This window comes from Dendrobates tinctorius, unplaced genomic scaffold (assembly GCF_039654945.1).
Source record: "Dendrobates tinctorius isolate UK_male_01 unplaced genomic scaffold, ASM3965494v1 ptg000191l, whole genome shotgun sequence".
Lineage (NCBI taxonomy): Eukaryota > Metazoa > Chordata > Amphibia > Anura > Dendrobatidae > Dendrobates > Dendrobates tinctorius.
In genome coordinates, this window is record NW_027361858.1 from 21390603 (window position 1) to 21408638 (window position 18036).

An 18036-nucleotide genomic window follows, 5' to 3' on the forward strand; every position below is an offset into this window, starting at 1 on the left:
GTTTTTCATTATATTTAGATAACAATTCCATGTATTTTCTTGAGCATGCGGAGGTAGCTTCCTCCCATTGATTCACAAAATCACTATCATGATGTTAAAAGATGGAAATACCTGTATCCGTAAACCTCTTGGTATGAGGCCACAGATTAGATATTTTTCCATGAATGCCTTATTCCACCATAATCGCGTGCGTTTGTTGAGTAACTCTTTATATTTCACAATCAAGGTACTAGTGTCACCAAATTTACAATCCGTATTAATACCAGATCCTTCATTAAACACTTTATTATACTCAGTCTGCCACGCTTTCTCGCGTTCACGGAAATCCATATGTTCCTTATTGGTAACTGTGAAAACACAGATAGCAAGCATATAAAACAAAACCATATGGAACAGAGTAAAATGTACAATGGAGTCACCACCTGTATAATATTGACACAGGGGGGATCGATGATGGACACTCCCACATATCATATTCAAACAAAAGAAAATGGAGTAAAAGTCTGTTGTACTAGAATAGTAATAAATTTATTATACATAAAAATAGTACTAACAAAACATAAACAAACATGTGCAACAAAGGAATCGGGTAATATCAGCTGCTTTTTGTCCTGTCCAATGGTATCAATAGTAATAGAGTGCTAAGTGCTTATTGTGGAGATGGGCCGTAGAAAAGGGACACAAGAGTAACAGGAGATCAAACCCAGGTGCGCATCCTAAGGAAAAAACCCCTTATCCCATGCTATAGTGCATAGATTCCTTTGTTGCACATGTTTGTTTATGTTTTGTTAGTACTATTTTTATGTATAATAAATTTATTACTTTTCTAGTACAACAGACTTTTACTCCATTTTCTTTTGTTTGAATATGATATGTGGGAGTGTCCATCATCGATCCCCCCCTGTGTCAATATTATACAGGTGGTGACTCCGTTGGGGTACATTTACTCTGTTCCATATGGTTTTGTTTTATACACCTTATATGGTCCTTAGCCTCGCCCACCGGGTCACATGTCTATGACCTCATCACAGGTCCTTCACACACACATATACACTTTACAATAGCATTATTAAACACACCCCCTGGTGGGTTTGTAGGTAACTAGTCCCTGACACATTGAACCAGCACCTCAGCAGTATCACTGCTGATTAACACACAGAAATCTCCATCTCAAGGCCACCCACCTTGAGATACATTCAGTATCTTGCCATTCATCCTCTCTCCTGGGACATCCATACAGCGCCCCCTAGTGGACATAGTGGTCACTACACCACAATATATATATATATATATATATATATATATATATGTGTGTGTGTTTACTGTAGGTGGCATTTATTGAAGAGGTAGCCCATTGTTTAAAAAATTAAAGGCTTACAAAATTAATAGGAAAAAGTTTAAAGCAAAAGACAATACAAACCCATGACTTATCTGTCTAATTTACGTAATTCTAACACTGCTATTCATGCAAAGGTATCGCACATCCACATGATCACTGCAGCCAGTAGTGCGTGCAAGCATCACTCCTGAGGCCAGTGATTGGCTTCAGTGGCCAAGTGGATGTATGGCATGTAAGAGCGGCATAAGATGGTTCACAGAATCCTGGCCCAGCTGCCACATCTGTAGTTCATAGCCATTGGGCCAGAGCCTTGCAATCTCCTTCCTACCTGAAGGAATCCTGGACAAATTTTCTGATTAATAAGCTCTGCAACGGCATTGTTCCAGCGCAACATACATATGACGTTGTGCCAGGCCTAATCAGAAAAGGTGCTGGGGATATCAACAGGTAGGGGGAGGATCACAGGGCTCTAGTCTGGCAATAACAGACCACCAACATGGCCACAGGACCAGGGTCCTGCAGATCTTTTTGTTCATTGCTATTGCACATGATCACTGCAACAAAGTTAGCAATGATCAGCTAGAACCGCTGTATTGGTGGTGTTGGGTCTGAAAGCTAAATTCACAAGTATTTCACAAGATATCATTCCATTCTGTCTGAAAAAATGAAATCCAAGACAACTTCACTAAAGGGGTTTTCTACTACTGGAATAACCGCTTCTCAATCAATATGTTTTCCCCATTTAAAATAATAATAATCTTTATTTAATAATAATAACACCTATACTCACCTCTGTGACAGTGCTGCTCCTGTGAAGTTGACACCTGGTCTCCCAGTGGTCACATGACATTGTTATGTCACATGAGATCTGAAGCTAATCAGTGGCCTCTTCCTTCTCACTCCCTTTGGACTAAACGAACACCCTCAAGAAGTGAAAGCTCCAGGTATCAGTTACTACCAAAGTCAGAGGGAAGAGGCCACCGATTGGCTGCAGGACTCACGTGATATAACAATGTCATACGGCCTCTGGGAGACCAGATGCCAATGTCACAGGAATGGCACTGCCACCAGAGGTGAGTAGACGTGTTATTATATGGGTAAAACAAATTGATTGAGGTCTTCACAGTAGTGTAAAACACCTTTAAATTAATACTATACTTGCCAATTCTCCCAAAATGCACAGTGGAGTCCCAGTAAAAGAGGAGATCTTAGTGCCTAGGGCAGCACTAACTATAAAAAAGCCCTGATTGTTATCCATAGCTGCGTCATAACTTGATATACATAGTCAGTCACTGCTGGGCACCATAACTGTGGACTGTGATCATGTTGGAGCTTGCAAGGAGCCTCTGGGGACTGAGGGGGATGGTGCAGAGGTGTCACGGATTTACAGCGACAGAGGAGCCAGAAGACCGCAGTGTCTGAGTGCTCCTACTCCTGCACTGAATTGAAGCACTTCATCTTCTTTTTAAGCGGTGTAAATTTCTTTTGGCAATACAGGGATTAATCTGCCATGTTGAGAGTTCCTGGAGCTAAGGCTCTCAGCTGAGCACGGTTAGCCACCCCCATCCCCTATATAATCTGAATCCTGACTGAAGCATATCGTCAGAGCTATCTTATGCTGTATGACTGGGAGGATAGTAACTGATGGTTATAAGTGTAGGCGTTTGGTGGATTTATCTGTGACTTATGCTTGGATTTGTGAGTGTTATAATTCCCTTTCTTCTCGTACTTTGAGTTTACCTAATCCTCCACTCCCCAGTGCATTCCTCTGTTATATGTGAGTGATTATTTGTATGACTGATAGTTTCCATTTACCCTGTTCATGTTGCCTTGTTTGGCTGGTTGGTGTACTACTGTGCACTTCTAATCCCCTCTTCCCTGGGTGGGGGTAGGGTACAGATGGAGGGCGGATTCAGGAGATAAGGCAAGGTACGTGGTCCCGGTGTCTTCACCTTCAGAAGTAACCTGGGGAACAGGGCGAGCTAGGGAGCCCCCTAGTGTTAGGGAGAAGGAAGGAACCCCCTGGTCCCGGGTCTCCCGACAAAAGAGTCATGAGAAGGATATTATAAAATAATTAGTAAGTTAGGTAAATTAAAAATTAAAAAATACTAATATTGATTTACTATATTAGGCTCTTTAAAGCCTTAATTTTATATTGGGGAAACCTTTTAATTGCCCAGACCACATCGTGTGTTATAAATAGTATTGGAGTAGGATATGCTTTTGAATTAACACATCATTAAAAATCTTTGCCGGGAAGACATATATTCTATTGGAGAAAGTTTGTTTACATTTTTAAATTCACCTAAGCTTATCATTCATCATTTTTATTCAAACAAAGTGGTTGGTTGTTGAACACATCTTACGGCATAAAATCTAATTTGTCATTTGCGATATTCAGCTTGCTAAAGCATTCCTCAGCAATCAGCGGTCAGATGCCAAACTTGTGATGGCTATTGTAAACTATTCTAATACCCTGACTATAAACAAAGGTTATGTGTAAATGGTACATATTAGTAAGTGCTTTCACTTAATTATTTTCAAATAAACATTGTACTCAGAATTGTATTCTAATCACACCACAGAATGACGGACTTACTAAATGGTTTAGCACTTTGTGTCAGAGTGATTTGGCAGTGGTTCAGGATATGGTCCCCAGTGTGTCAGAATAGTCCACATTTTTCCAACTCAAAGCAGACAGATTAACATAAAAAAAGGAATACAAAGAAATTAAGATAACGTTCGTAATGACCATTGGTTTTGTATCATAAAAGTAAAGCTATTTGTATTGCTCTGTACAACCTCTGGAATATGGGAAGAAGTAGACCTAATGGCACTTTATTCAGTGGGTGAAATAAGTATTGAACATGTCAACAATTTTCTAAGTAAATATATTTCCAGAGGTGCTATTGACATGAAAGTCTCAACAGTTGCCGGTAACAACCCATCCAATCCACACAAGCAAATAAATCCAACCATAGATGTCCATAAATTAAGTTATGTGTAATAATGAGAAATGACACACGGAAAAAGTATTGAGCACATGAAGAAACAGAAGTGCATAAAGCCATGGAAAGTCATGATGCCAGCTGAAATGTAAAAGTAATCAGAAAGCAATCCTGTCACTTAGTGGAAAATAATATCAGCTGGTGGCCTTCAAAAAGGTGTCTCATCACTGAGGTGCAGCACAAGAAAAATCTAATTCTAAGTAAAAAAAGTGAGCTGTCTCAAGACCTTCTCAACCTTATTGTTACAAAACATACTGCATTGGTTACAGAAGAATTTCTAAACTATTGAAAATATGTTCAAGTGCATTTACAGTTTGCTCAATAACATTTAGACAAATAATAGAGTGACACACTGGCGCTAGTCCACTTGGCCCAGAAGAAAAAATTGGGTGTTCCCAGATGCTGCTGGTGATTGACAGGTTCTGTGCTAATACCTGCTAAAAAGAGACAAGCTTAAAATAGTAATTACACCGCGCTATACTGGGAAAGACAAGGGTTAATATTAGACTACTCACTTGATAATGTATAGAAAAAACAAGATGTCCTGGAGGCTGGTTGCCTGGTCTTGGAAATATGGATAGTTGTTAATGTATAGGAAAAACGTAATGTCCTTAAGGCTGATCGCTTTGTCTTGAAAATGTAAGTAGTTATTAATGAATCCGACCATAAGCGCATCCAACCTTGGAACTGTTACTGGGATATTGGCTGGCACATATCCCCTAATCCTGGTTTAAATATAATTACTTGCCGAATGCTAGTGGCTGAATATCCTTAGATAAATCAAGCGCACCTGGTACTAGACTGTTATATGCAGAGGCAGACTTGGAAGCTGGTGGTCGGTGGTGCAGTCAAGCGTGCTAGATGGGGTGGGTGATGACCGCTGCTGCTGGGCAGTGAAGCAGTGTGGATCGCCGCTACCTCGCGTGCTCCGGCCGTGAGCGACGCTGAGGAGGTCGGCATGTGGTGGGGGCAGGGTGTAGCGTGACGTCACACTGGGAAAGGACGGTGGCTTCGTTGGAAGAGAGACGTTCTCTCGAAACGCGTTGGTTTTGTGCCATTAGCAAGCCACCGTCCTTTCCCAGTGTGACGTCACGCTACACCCTGCCCCCACCACACGCCGACCTCCTCAGCGTCGCTCACGGCCAGAGCACGCGAGGTAGCGGCGATCCGCACTGCTTCACTGCCCAGCAGCAGCGGTCATCACCCACCCCATCTAGCACGCTTGACTGCACCACCGACCACCAGCTTCCAAGTCTGCCTCTGCATATAACAGTCTAGTACCAGGTGCGCTTGATTTATCTAAGGATATTCAGCCACTAGCATTCGGCAAGTAATTATATTTAAACCAGGATTAGGGGACATGTGCCAGCCAATATCCCAGTAACATTTCCAAGGTTGGATGCACTTATGGTCGGATTCATTAATAACTACTTACATTTTCAAGACAAAGCGATCAGCCTTAAGGACATTACATTTTTTCTATACACTAACAACTATCCATATTTCCAAGACCAGGCAACCACCCTCCGGGACATCTTGTTTTTTCTATACATTATCAAGTGAGTAGTCTAATATTAACCCTTGTCTTTCCCAGTATAGCGCGGTGTAATTACTATTTTAACATTTAGACAAACCTGTGAAATACTGCAAGAATATCTTCTGGTTAGATAAACATATATGCAAGACAATGAAATCACAAACTATTGGTCAATTAATGCTCTTATTCGTGGACTTAAAGGGGTTTGTACATACGCAATTATTGTTTTATGGTACTGTTTTTTCTTAAACATATGTTATCTACTGACAAATCCCCTCCCTCCAACCGGGTCTCCCATTCACGCATGCACACTACTGCTCCATTCAAGGCCTGTACATTGCTATCTCTGTCAGTTCTGTTGACAGTGAGTTATGTTGTAGTTCACATGTGTGACAACCACTGTTTGTAAAGCAGGAACACAGTGAACCTTTTCTCCTGGTTGGTGGGGTTCCCATTGATCTTACATTCATCACCTGTCCTGTGAATGGGTGATAAATGTTGTCCATAGTCTAAAGCCCCCGTTACACATTGCGATATCGCTAGCAATATCGCTGTAAAGTCACCGATTTTGTGACGTTGCAGCGATATTGCTAGCGATATCGCTGCATGTGATACTTACCTCTGACCGGCTCCCCCGCTGATTATCGCTGATCGCGCGAGTAGCTCCTGGACCATTCCTCATCGGCCACTTCCTGTGGCGCTTCCTGCTGTGACGACGAGCGACGCGTGGACGTGGGCGGGAGGACGCAGGATCGCCGCGTCTGACAGGTAAGTAGCGATCCCCGACCACCGCTATGTCGCTGGTGAGATCTGCCTGTGTGGCAGCTCATTAGCGACCACCTAGCGATGCACCAGCGATCCTGACCGCGTCATATCACTAGTCGGGATGGCTGGTGCATCGCTAGGTGTAACGGTACCCTAAGAATTATATTCCAATCACATAATGTGTCAGAATACAACTAGAATATGCCACAACATTACTATTGGAAACTGTCTGATCTCTAGGATCCCTTTTGCTTTCAAAGACAAAGAGACAGAGGCAGAAGTGAACACAAGAAAATTAAGTCTGTGCCGTAGTTCCGAGGCCATCGAGTGGCCGAGAGCAATGTCGTTGTTCAAGAAAATATTCAAAAAAGGTCATTATACCAGAATATCTTAGTGATTTTCCATCATTTTAAGAATCTGAAGTTATAAACGGTGATTGGAAAATCGTTCTTATTTAACTTTCAGTTCGAAATGAATGCTCAATTAAAGCTTAGTGTATACATCCTTATTGATATCTATAATATGAAAATTATCAAAACTGTATGTAACAATATCATAAGATTTGACATCATATAAATAAACTTATAGATGAGACATTGGAAGGGGCAGGAATAGCTGACCAACAAGCCCAAGATTATGATATAGTATATGGAAATGCCTACAAACTATGTACACATATGAATAGACTTATATTGTAGAATGCGGACTTGTTTTGGCCTGGTGCCACAGATAAGATCATTATTTAGGAAATAAATATAGTATTGTTGTTGTTTTTTCTGGACAGTTTATTTAGTTATGCATTTCGTACTTTATCCAACACTGGAAGAAATAAACAGCCTGTTTCTTGTTCACGTGGCGCCTAATGTAAACCTTGTGAACAGTTATTTTTATGTTCCTCTAATCTAAGACAAATGCGGGGACCTCAAAACTGAAAGTGTAAAATAGAAAAGAGCATGAAATGCCCAGAACTCTTAAGCAGAATAAATCTTAGGGGAGCCTTGTATGTAACACTACTTATAAATCTAGCTCTCAGACAGCAAAAATGTTTTTTATTTCGGGACTCGATTGACCTTTCAGGGTCAGAATATTTTACCTAAAGATGCTTTTAATTATACTATTTCCTTATGTGATTATAATATACTAGATAGAGGCCCGCGGCTATCGCATCGGGAGGGCGGTAATGTCACGATGGGGGCAGGCTTTGCAGCGTTGAGAATCTCTCCCCCCATGTTTCACTCACCTAGCCACTCTCTTTCCCCCTGTGCTGATTTCTCCCGTCTGTGCTCTCTTCTTTGACCTCTCTACCCCATGTGCTATCCCCCTTGTCTACTGTCTCTCTCCTTCCTGTGCTGTGTTCTCCCCTCATGTGCTGTCCTCTTTGAGCTATCTCCCCCTGTGCTCTGTCTCTCACCCCTGTATGCTTTCTCTCTCCCCATCTGCTGTCTTCTCCTCTCGTGTCATCAGTGTGTGTGTGTGTGTGTGGTGTGTACGGCATATACAGTGTGTGTTTGTGTGTGTGTGCGTGTGGTGCGTGCGGCGTATAGAGTGTGTGTGGGAGGTGCGACGGTTTTCCGCTAGTGGTACCGCGCAAGAGGCTGGTACCACCAGCAGTTTCCAATATGGCGGTCGGTGAACTTCCGCCGCTTGGAATTCTAGGATCCGGACACATCTGAACGGAACAGGATGTGAAGAAATTACAAGGTAAGTATATGTTAGATCCTTCCATATCAACCAAAGTAAAGAAATATATTTGCAAGATTTTGAATATGATATATTTATTAGTTTATAGTGTAATGTATAGGTTATCCAGTTTTGGACAACCCTTTGTAAAACCCATTAATGCCTGCATTGATGAATCTTTCTCCAAAACTGTAAACTGTTGCATAAGATGCTGTAGGATGTCCCCATCTTTCATATGGTGCAAGACCATTAGGGCTTAAGCCCCCGTCACACACAGCGATCTCACTAGCGAGATCGTTGCTGAGTCACAAGTTTTGTGACGCAACAGCGATCTCACCAGCGAGATCGCTGTGTGTGACACTTATCAGCGACCGGCCCCCCTGCCGAGTATCACTGATCGTCCTCAAATGGCCAGGACATTTTTTTGATCGCTGGTCTCCCGCTGACCAGCACGCATCGCTGCGTTTGGCAGGCGGGAGACCAGCGATCAGCGAGCTGGAGCTGGTAACCAAGGTAAACATCGGGTTTCTAAGCACCGCGCAGCGCTTAGAAACCCGATGTGTATGTTAGATACCAGCGCACTGGTGCAGGGAGCTGGTAACCAAGGTAAGCATCGGGTTTCTAAGTGCTGTGCACCCCTTAGAAACCCGATGTGTACCTTGGTTACCAGCTCCCTGCACCAGCGCGCTGGTATCTTAACGTACACTGCGGGTAACTAAGCGACGTGCGTCGCTTGTTACCCGCGTGTCGCTGTCCTGATCGCTGGTGAAGCTGCCTGTTTGGCAGCTCACCAACGATCATGGAGCGACACACCAGCGATCCTGACAAGTTCATATCATTATCGGGATTGCTGGTGAGTCGCTATATGTGATGGGGCCCTTACTTATAATCTACTGTACAGGTCAAGCAAAGGTCAAGGAGCGTTTATTTCAGCTGACATTGTGGTATTAAACAATCGCTGATAGTTACCGATCGGCTGCTGAATTAAAGCCTCTTTATACTGGTAGACCGTGCTTGAAATGCACCCTGAAAGATCTGAAATGGTTCCCTCATTGTACATGAGCTGCCATTTTCTCTGCAGCACAGGTTCCGTTTACTCAGGATGAAATGCTGTCTAAATTGATGATATTTTGGACACACTAAAAGATCATTGTATCCGATGAACAAGCATTTTGCTCATCCATTAGGTGGTCAACAGACTGTTTGGATTGCATTCCTAGCCTACTAAGAACATTTATTCACAATAATCATGTAGTGTAAATGCCTCTGTACCTCGACAACCTTCTGTAACAAGTTATCATAATGGTTCCTTGTGAGTACTGATGACAACTTAGCATGTGAATAGAGCCTGATCAATTCCATTTCATTCCTACTGTGGTCCTCAGTGGAAGCCGGTCTTCAATTCTGTGCCCAACATCCTCATCCCCTCATCATGGGCACCTCTGACACTATCTAAGCTCAACAATGTCTTGATCATCTGCGTTGTAGTGCAAGATCATAATGTCACAAGGCTTAGTAAGTGCCAGAGGTACCGAGCATGCTGGGCACAAAGGTGAAGTCTGGCTACCATGGTGGACCAGTCTTGTCACTGGGCCAGGGCAGGATTAGTTGAATTGCTTATCTCTAGTTGTGAGCCATGATAACATTTGCTACATCTCTTTCTCCTACACTGAAGGGGCAGTCTAGCAGCAGGAACAGGACCCCGCAGAACAGACCTTGGGTGGTCCATGCTGTGGATGAATACCAAAACTGTCAAATGTTTAGGATTTTGCAGTCTAATAATTGAGAAAAATGAATAAAAAGCAAAGTCCTGCACTATAACACTTTGGGCATCTGTCACGGGTGTGTCAGATGCTATAGACAGTCATTCTGCATCTGGCTGCAAAAGGTCTCTGTGTTTGGCATTGCAGATGCCTTCTTAATCTTTCTGACTTTTGGACCCAGTGGCAACCTCCCTCCGGCTCTAATTGACACACGTGGACCTGGGTGTTTATAGACTCACAGTCTGATTCAGGGAGTCGCCGGTGATATTCACATTTTCCTTTGTAAGGCTTGGAGTGATAGCAGTTGGCTAACTTCCTCTCTTTTGCTGTTGGAGGACATTTGGTGTTACCTCTCTGAGTCTGCTCAAGCTATGTTGCTTCCCCCTTGTTTGTCTCCCTTCTCTTTAGTGTACAGTGGAGACTGACCAGTGCTCATCACCCCCTTCCCTATTCAGGGCCTAGCTCTAGGGATATACAGGGCTTAGGTTCCTGCTCAGCAATTGGTGTGGAACCAATAAAGGGATGGTAGGGTAGGCAGGGTGCTATTAGATCTGCCTAGGGGGTCTCCACTCCCCCTTTCCCTAACATTTGGGCTCCCTTCCCCTCTACCCCTCGTGTTGCACTTAGTCTTCCCGCACTGTGCTTGACAGCATCTTGAAGTGTGTAGTAATTTTCAGCAAACGTCATGAGGTTAGTAATACATGAATTCTACGGCTAGTGGAAGTCACACCGAAATTAGGGGATTCTCTTTTATGTAGATTAAGAGGAATCATTGTGTAAAGAAAAATATTGCCACCTTTATAATTAACTTTGTAGTAAAGATCTCTGCTTGTTTTCAATAAAGAGTTTTAATTCTATGATATCAAGAGTTTGAATAAAATTGTCAGATACGCTGCAGATTTTCCACCCACGATGTATAAAATTTTACCAAATCCTGGAAAAAAATCCAAAAATGACCTGCAGTCAGGGTTTTAAATCTGCAGTATGTCAATTTTTGCTTCAAATTTCAGCCCAAATTTAATGCTGAAAACTTGTATCTGTGACCATACCATTACTATGCTCAACCCCTAAACTGCACTTGGGCAGTCCTTCAAGTGGATACCGTAATAGTCTGTCTGGGAACTGCTAGCACATGAACATCTGGTCATACTTGGCATAAACATGGAAGAACAACGTAACTTTGCATTAGGTAATAGATTGTACTATTTGGAAAAGACTAGTGTGTAAGAAGACCATGCTTCCAACTTTTGTTTAGTCTTTACATTCCTGTATGGTTCTGGACAAATTATCATTGTGAAGAAATTTTGATTGTATTTTTTTTCTTTTTTCTTTTTTTTTTACTTTATTTTTCTTTTTTTTAGTGGATGACACTGTGGTTGTAATACCTTATGGGAGTCGACACATCCGGCTGGTTCTTAAGGGTCCTGATCACCTGTGTAAGTATACACATAGATATTTTAAAATTTCAAATAAGGAAAAATAAAGATTTGAACATCCAGATGACTGAAGCATGGGTGAACGTGTAAGGTTGTATTAGAGAATTGCTTCCTATTCAGTTCATCTTTTTATAATTAAAAATTAAAATTTAATTAAAATTATTATTTAACTTACAAGACAGACTTTAACTGTAATAATTTTCAAGTTAAAAAAACTTTATAATCTAATATATTATATACTTTTATCTACATTCTATATAAGTCATTAAAGGGAATCTGTCAGCAGGTTTTTGCTTTTTAATCTGTAAGCAGCATAATGTAAGAGCAGAGACCTTGACACCAGAGATGTGTCACTTGCTCAGCAACTTGCTGTCGTTTCAATGCAATCAGTGTTTTATCAGCTAGAGATTATCATTGCAGGACTAAATGTCCTGCGCAAGAAAGACCAGCTAATCTGTGTAGCCATGCCCCCACCAATGATTAGCAGCTTTCTGCCTATGCACAGAAAACTGCCAATCAGTGGTGTGAGCGGGGTTATACAGAGGACAGCATCGATAGATCTGCAGCAGAGCAAACAGGGATTCTATCACGACTGCTGCAGCCAAAACTAAGTGATACATAGCTGGAATCAGGGTCTCTGTCCCTACATTATGCTGCTGTCAGTTTACGGAGCAAAAACTTGCTGATAGATTCCCTTTAACCTACCATGACTGTCATGAGTCCAGAAGATAAAGAAAGATGATGGCAATAACAGCAATGATGAATTAGAAAGAGATTCATCAGTTCTTGAAATTTGCAAGTTAAAGGTAGGTTCACTCGACCGATGTCTCCAAATCCGAGAAATAACAATCTGATTATTCTGATCAGACTTTGATCAAAGTGGCATCATTTCTGATGGTGGAGAAAATAAAAAGTTTCCCCCTGTTCTCTATTTTGTCAGTCCATGAAAATCGGACTGCACTCAGATGTCATCCAAGTATGGACGGATTTTTTTAACGGATCCATGATCTTGCCGATTTGGATGCGACACTCAGATCAAAATCAGACTTGTCTCACATTTTTTCCACGGACCACTCGGTCCAAAGAAAAAAGTGGAGCATGTACACAGCCCCATAGAATATCATAGGTACGAGTGCTGTCCTTGAAAACCACGGCTAGCAGTCATCCAAGAAAATCGGTCTAGTGCACGAGCCCAAAGTGTACGAGTGGCACCCCATATTTTACTCAGCTTCACTAAGGACTTACTCATTTTTATTTGCTACATTATGGTTAAGGCTAGTTTCACACTAGTGTTTTTTAGCGCTGCGCTTCGTGCACAATAGAATCGCATACAAAAAACGCATCATGCGTTTTGTATGCGCTTGCTTTTTTTAGGCGCATGCGTTTTAACCAATTTCTAGCCATGTTAACTCTTACAACGCATGCGATTTTAAACGCAGGCCATGCGCACGCCTGCGTTCCCATAGACTGTAATGTGATTTTTTTTGCGCATTCCGTGCGCAAGTGTGCGCATGTGTTTTTTTGAGAGGTCGGACGGACCAAAAATGCAACAGGTTGCGTCTGGCGTGCCTAGGCGCACACTACAAAAAACGCACGTGCACGAAAATGCATACGAACGTGTGCATACGCTAGACCATGCGCCCCATGTTAAAGATAGGGGCGCAGGACGCATGCGCATGGACGCGCACGAAGCGCAGCGCTAAGAAACGCTAGTGTGAAACCAGTCTAAGTATTGTTCTTTATGGTCACTAAATCTATTAAGAATTGACAACCAAGTAATTGACCCCTGCGCGCCAACTCTAGAATAACATGCACAAATAATTTGGCAGCTAGCGATTTAGTGAATAGGGAGGTAAGGCACCAATTCCTCACTAGGGCAGTAGTAAATCACTATTGGCCCTGTAGCTGGCGCAGGTCTGTGACAGGGAAGAAAACCAACTGTTCACCCTTAAAGTAACAGTACTTAATTATTAAACTGCAAGCAATGCGTAAAAATGCTGCCCATGTGATGGTTGTACATACTAGAAAAGAGCTTTCGGAAAACAATTGGGGCTAGTGTTACCTCCTCTGCCAGTATAAGTAGGAAGGAAACAGCTTGTAGAAACAGGAAACCTACGGCCTCTGGGGGATCTACTGCATCTGGATTTTAGCCCAGTACATCATTAGAGTGCTGGTAGGTGACAACATTTTTTTGAAAATTATTCTGTGTATACATTTTAAAGTACAGAGTAAAAGGCAAAAGAAAAGCATTTAATAGACCAATACTCACGTCATCATAAAGGGAGATGGATGAGAATGGGGGAGGGGTGTAACTGGTACATAGCTCTCAGGAAACTGAGCGAAACGTCAGTATAGTATATCTGCTAATGGCAGCTGTTAGATTTATGCCTTCATTTACTTTTGGCTTTCTGGAACAGAACATTTTGTAGGGATTAGCACCTTGTAATCACTTGATTCGGTCAGATAGCTGTAAGGCAAGCGCTCGGTGCTCCATCGCGCTCCGTATAAGAAACCACTCAGCAGGTCGCGTGCTCCAGTGTCACTTTATGCAATTCCTACGAGTCGAGTTACAATCTGCCTATGGTGTTTTTTCATATTTTGTACTTTACTAAAGTTTTAAGCAGGTGTGTATAAAATGCTGAAGCGTAAGAAGGCTTTCACACCAAATACTGACTTCATTTACATTTCTATTTTTTTTTTTTTTTCTAACTCTGCATTATTAATAAAATAAAAACTAAAAAAAAAATTTATGGCGTGGCCAATTTCAATTTTTTTGCGTTTTCACCTTCTTCCCAGAGACATAACTTTTTTTTATTTCTATGTCCCTATAAACAAATGATGGCTCGTTTTTTCAGGGACGAGTTGTACTTTTGAACGACACCACTCATTATCTCATTCACTGTTAATTCAATTTAATCTTTCCAATAAAAAGAACATTGAAAAGAAAAAGAAAAGAATTACATCATTCATTTTACCACATGTGTACTGGAAAACTGGAAATAAAACTCCAAGTAGGGAGAAATTGTAAAAAAAAAAGCACAATTCTGACATTGTTTTTTCGGGAATTGTTTTTACAGTGTACATTTTTTGGTGAAAAGGACCTCGCAATAAGATTCCGCTCATCAGTACGATTACGGTGATACCAAACATGTTGGGTGTTTTTGTTATTTTAGGGGTGAAAAAAAATGTGAGATTTGAAAAAAATATTTTGAGGGTCGTGTTGCCATTTTCTGAGACCCATAACATTTTCATTTTTCGGTTTGATGGCTTATTTTTTGCGAGGCAAGACATTTTTATTGATACCAGTTTACGATAGATAAGACGTATTGAGCACTTGTTACAGCATTTTTTGAGGTTCTTCAATTTTTTTCAGTTTACGATATTTACCGATCAGGTTAATAATTTTTATATTTTGATAACTCAGAGTTTTCTGAACACAACAATACCAAATATGTATATTTTTTTTAATGGGGAAAAGGAGAGTCATTTGAACTTTTATAGTTTTTTTTTTTTTACTTTTCACTGTACTTGTTAGGGGACTTGAACATGTAGTAAAAATTGCGGCCACAGGCAGGGATTCAAGGGTGTTCCATAATGACAAGCAAGGAGGTCTTCAACAGACCCCCAGCTGTCATAGCAACTCATTGCCAATCCGGGATCTGGTTGCAACAAACAGCCATTGCCTATGGGGCTCATGTACGGCACATGTCGTGAAGGGGTTAAGACTATAACTAATGCATTCTTACTTTACAGCATTATTGTATACATGCCTAATTCTGTTGCATAGTAGAGTAAATTAGGTAAAATTGTATAAGAATAACAATATTATAAAGCTACACAGAATAATTTTAAACTGAAAGGATGTGTGATAAAATTACGCTCCATCCATGGGATAATATGACGTTTAACATAATGATAATGTGCTGATCACTGGGGTTCCCACAAATCATGAGAATGGGGTCCCAGGACCACTCACATGTTCTGTCTAACATTTACAGACTTGGAAACTAAGACCCTTCAAGGTGTGAAAGGTGAGAACGGACTTAGCAGCACAGGCTCATTTCTGGTGGACAACACTACTGTGGACTTTCAAAGATTCCCTGACAAAGAAATCCTTCGGATGGGTGGTCCTCTTTCTGCAGACTTCTCGGTAAAGGTAAGCTAAAAGTAACAAGACTGCTGTAAAAGATTCTTGGCTGCACCGGATAGTTTTGTAGTCTTTATTTGAAATGATAGGGTACCAGGAGTTAGTTATGTCAGTGAAATAGAGATCAGACTCAACAGGTCATCTTTAGATATAAAGTAGATACCTAGTTAGAGAAAAAATGGGAGTAAATTTCTTAAGCAAAACAAGTCCAAATTCGTACATCATTTCTGACAAAAATTTAGACATACATGCCATGTGCCAGGTTTATATGTGTCAAACCAACTTTTTGTTCCTCACTAGGCAATTTCTAGACAAATTCCTGTGATAGGTTCTGTTCTTTGTAATAGTGTTCAAGTAAAGGGCCTGTCACACTAAGAGATATCGCTAGCAATATCGCTATAACTAGTGACGTTATAGCGATATTGCTAGCGATTTCTCTGTGTCTGATACTTACCTACGACCCGCTCCCCCGCTGGTTATCGCTGATCGAACGAGAACGTCCAGGACTGTTTCTCGTCGTCAGCTTCCTGCGGCGCTTCCTGTGGAGAGACGAGCGACGAGCGTGGAGCCGGGCGGGAGGACGCAGGATCGCCTGGTGTGACAGGTAAGTAGCGACCCCCGTCCCCAGCGATGTCGCTGGTGAGATCTGCCTGTGTGGCAGCTCACTAGCGACCACTTAGCGATGTACCAGCGATCCTGACCGCGTCATATCGCTGGTCGGGATCGCTGGTACATCGCTAAGTGTGACAGTACCTTTAGGCTCATAAGTACATCAGCCCAGTTAATCATATAATTAGATTAATTCGTTGCTGAAATGGGAATATTTGTTTCTCTGCAGTAGTCTTGGGTGGCCGGCGTTGTAGAAATAGTTAAGCATGGATGACCAACACTGTTTCCATACTCCCACTTAAAGAAGCACTCCACCTCCCATCAAAGTTTCTATCCTCTTAATATATTGCAGTCATCATATTATTTATCTGTCACGGGTGTGTCAGGTGTGACAGACAGTCATTCTGGATCCGACTGTGGAAAGTCATTGCGTTTGACTCTGCAGGCACCTTCTGGATTTTGCACCTCTGCTGTTGAGTAATAGCCTTCTCCCTCTAGGACCTAGCAGTGATTTCAACCGCCTGCTGTTAATTAACACACCCTTGCTGGATGTTTAAATGACTTTAGTCGCTTCAGCAAGGCGCTGGTGATAGTTCTATTTCTCTGTCTGGTTGGAAGTACTAGTAGTTGACTAGTTCCTCCTTGGAGTTCTCTTCGAGGATAGCTGGAAAGATTTCTTTGGTGTCTTCTCAAGCGAAGTGTATTCCCTCGTTTGTTTACCTTTTCTTTAGTTGAAGTGGGGGCCGACTAGTGGAACCCTGTCCCCTCCCTATCCAGGGCCTATCGCTAGGGGCAGTCAGGAATAAGGCTCCTGCTCGGCGATAGGTGTGGAACCTATTTAGGGACGTTAGAGGAGACAGGGTGTTGTCAGATCTGCCTAGGGGTCTCCACTCCCCCTTTCCCTAGTGTTCCTTCCCAGATACCCATCATGACAATAACTCTGTGTACTTACAATTACTCATTTTGTCTTTCTACCCAGTTAATTCTTCTGTTTTCTCTGCTCTAAAAAGAAACAGGAAATCTATTTCCCTGCATGAATCATCCCCTTCTTTACCTCCTGATCTACCATCTCCCTCCTCCCCCCGCCAGGGACTTTGGCAGTGATGACTCATGCACAGAAAAGAGACTTCCTGTTTCTGCATAGAGGTTAGAGGGATTCAGCTAGTCTGGTTTTAATGACATGATGTCATAGACCTAATGGAAAAGAGAAGAATTAGTTGGGTAGAAAGGCAAAATGAACACAGCACTATAATATATGATTGCTGCAATATATTGAGAGGATAACAATTTTGATGAGAGTGCTTCTTTAAAGACACATTTCTCCATTTTACTATGAAGGGCCAAGATGGAAATTCCTCTTTCATATGGTTTTTATGGCTACAGCTAAATTAGTTCTGTCTTGCACATACTAGTACAAAAGTCCTGATGGTCTAGAGTTCCCCCAAAATACATTCTAGATTTTTCCATTCAAATGGCAGGGTCTAAATATGGAATTGAAAATACCAATCGTACAAGATCATTGCAGAAGCCTTTGGAACCCTGATTATAGGAAAATCGTATTTTTCTGGACCACCATATGGCATTTAATATAACTCTATGTGCTGAATGCCAAGCTTAGCTGAGCAGGTCCTTTTTATGTTTGGCCCTAAAATATATGTAGCATTGTATTCCAGGAATAATCATTTTCGGGTTTCTTTAAAGCTTAGTTGATGAAGGCTTTTTGGAAACATTTTGGGATAAAGAACAGTCCAC

General features: G+C 41.7%; 1 protein-coding gene across 2 annotated transcripts in view; it reads left to right on the top strand.

The window, feature by feature from the left end:
• The window catches only part of ADAMTSL1 (ADAMTS like 1), a 487614-nt gene that overhangs the window by 226825 nt on the left and 242753 nt on the right, over positions 1–18036 (top strand). For both annotated transcript variants that reach the window (XM_073552482.1, XM_073552481.1), the window contains exons 6-7: positions 11454–11528; positions 15527–15684. In XM_073552482.1, coding sequence (XP_073408583.1) covers positions 11454–11528; positions 15527–15684 — 233 coding nt within the window. The remainder of the gene's footprint in view (positions 1–11453; positions 11529–15526; positions 15685–18036) is intronic.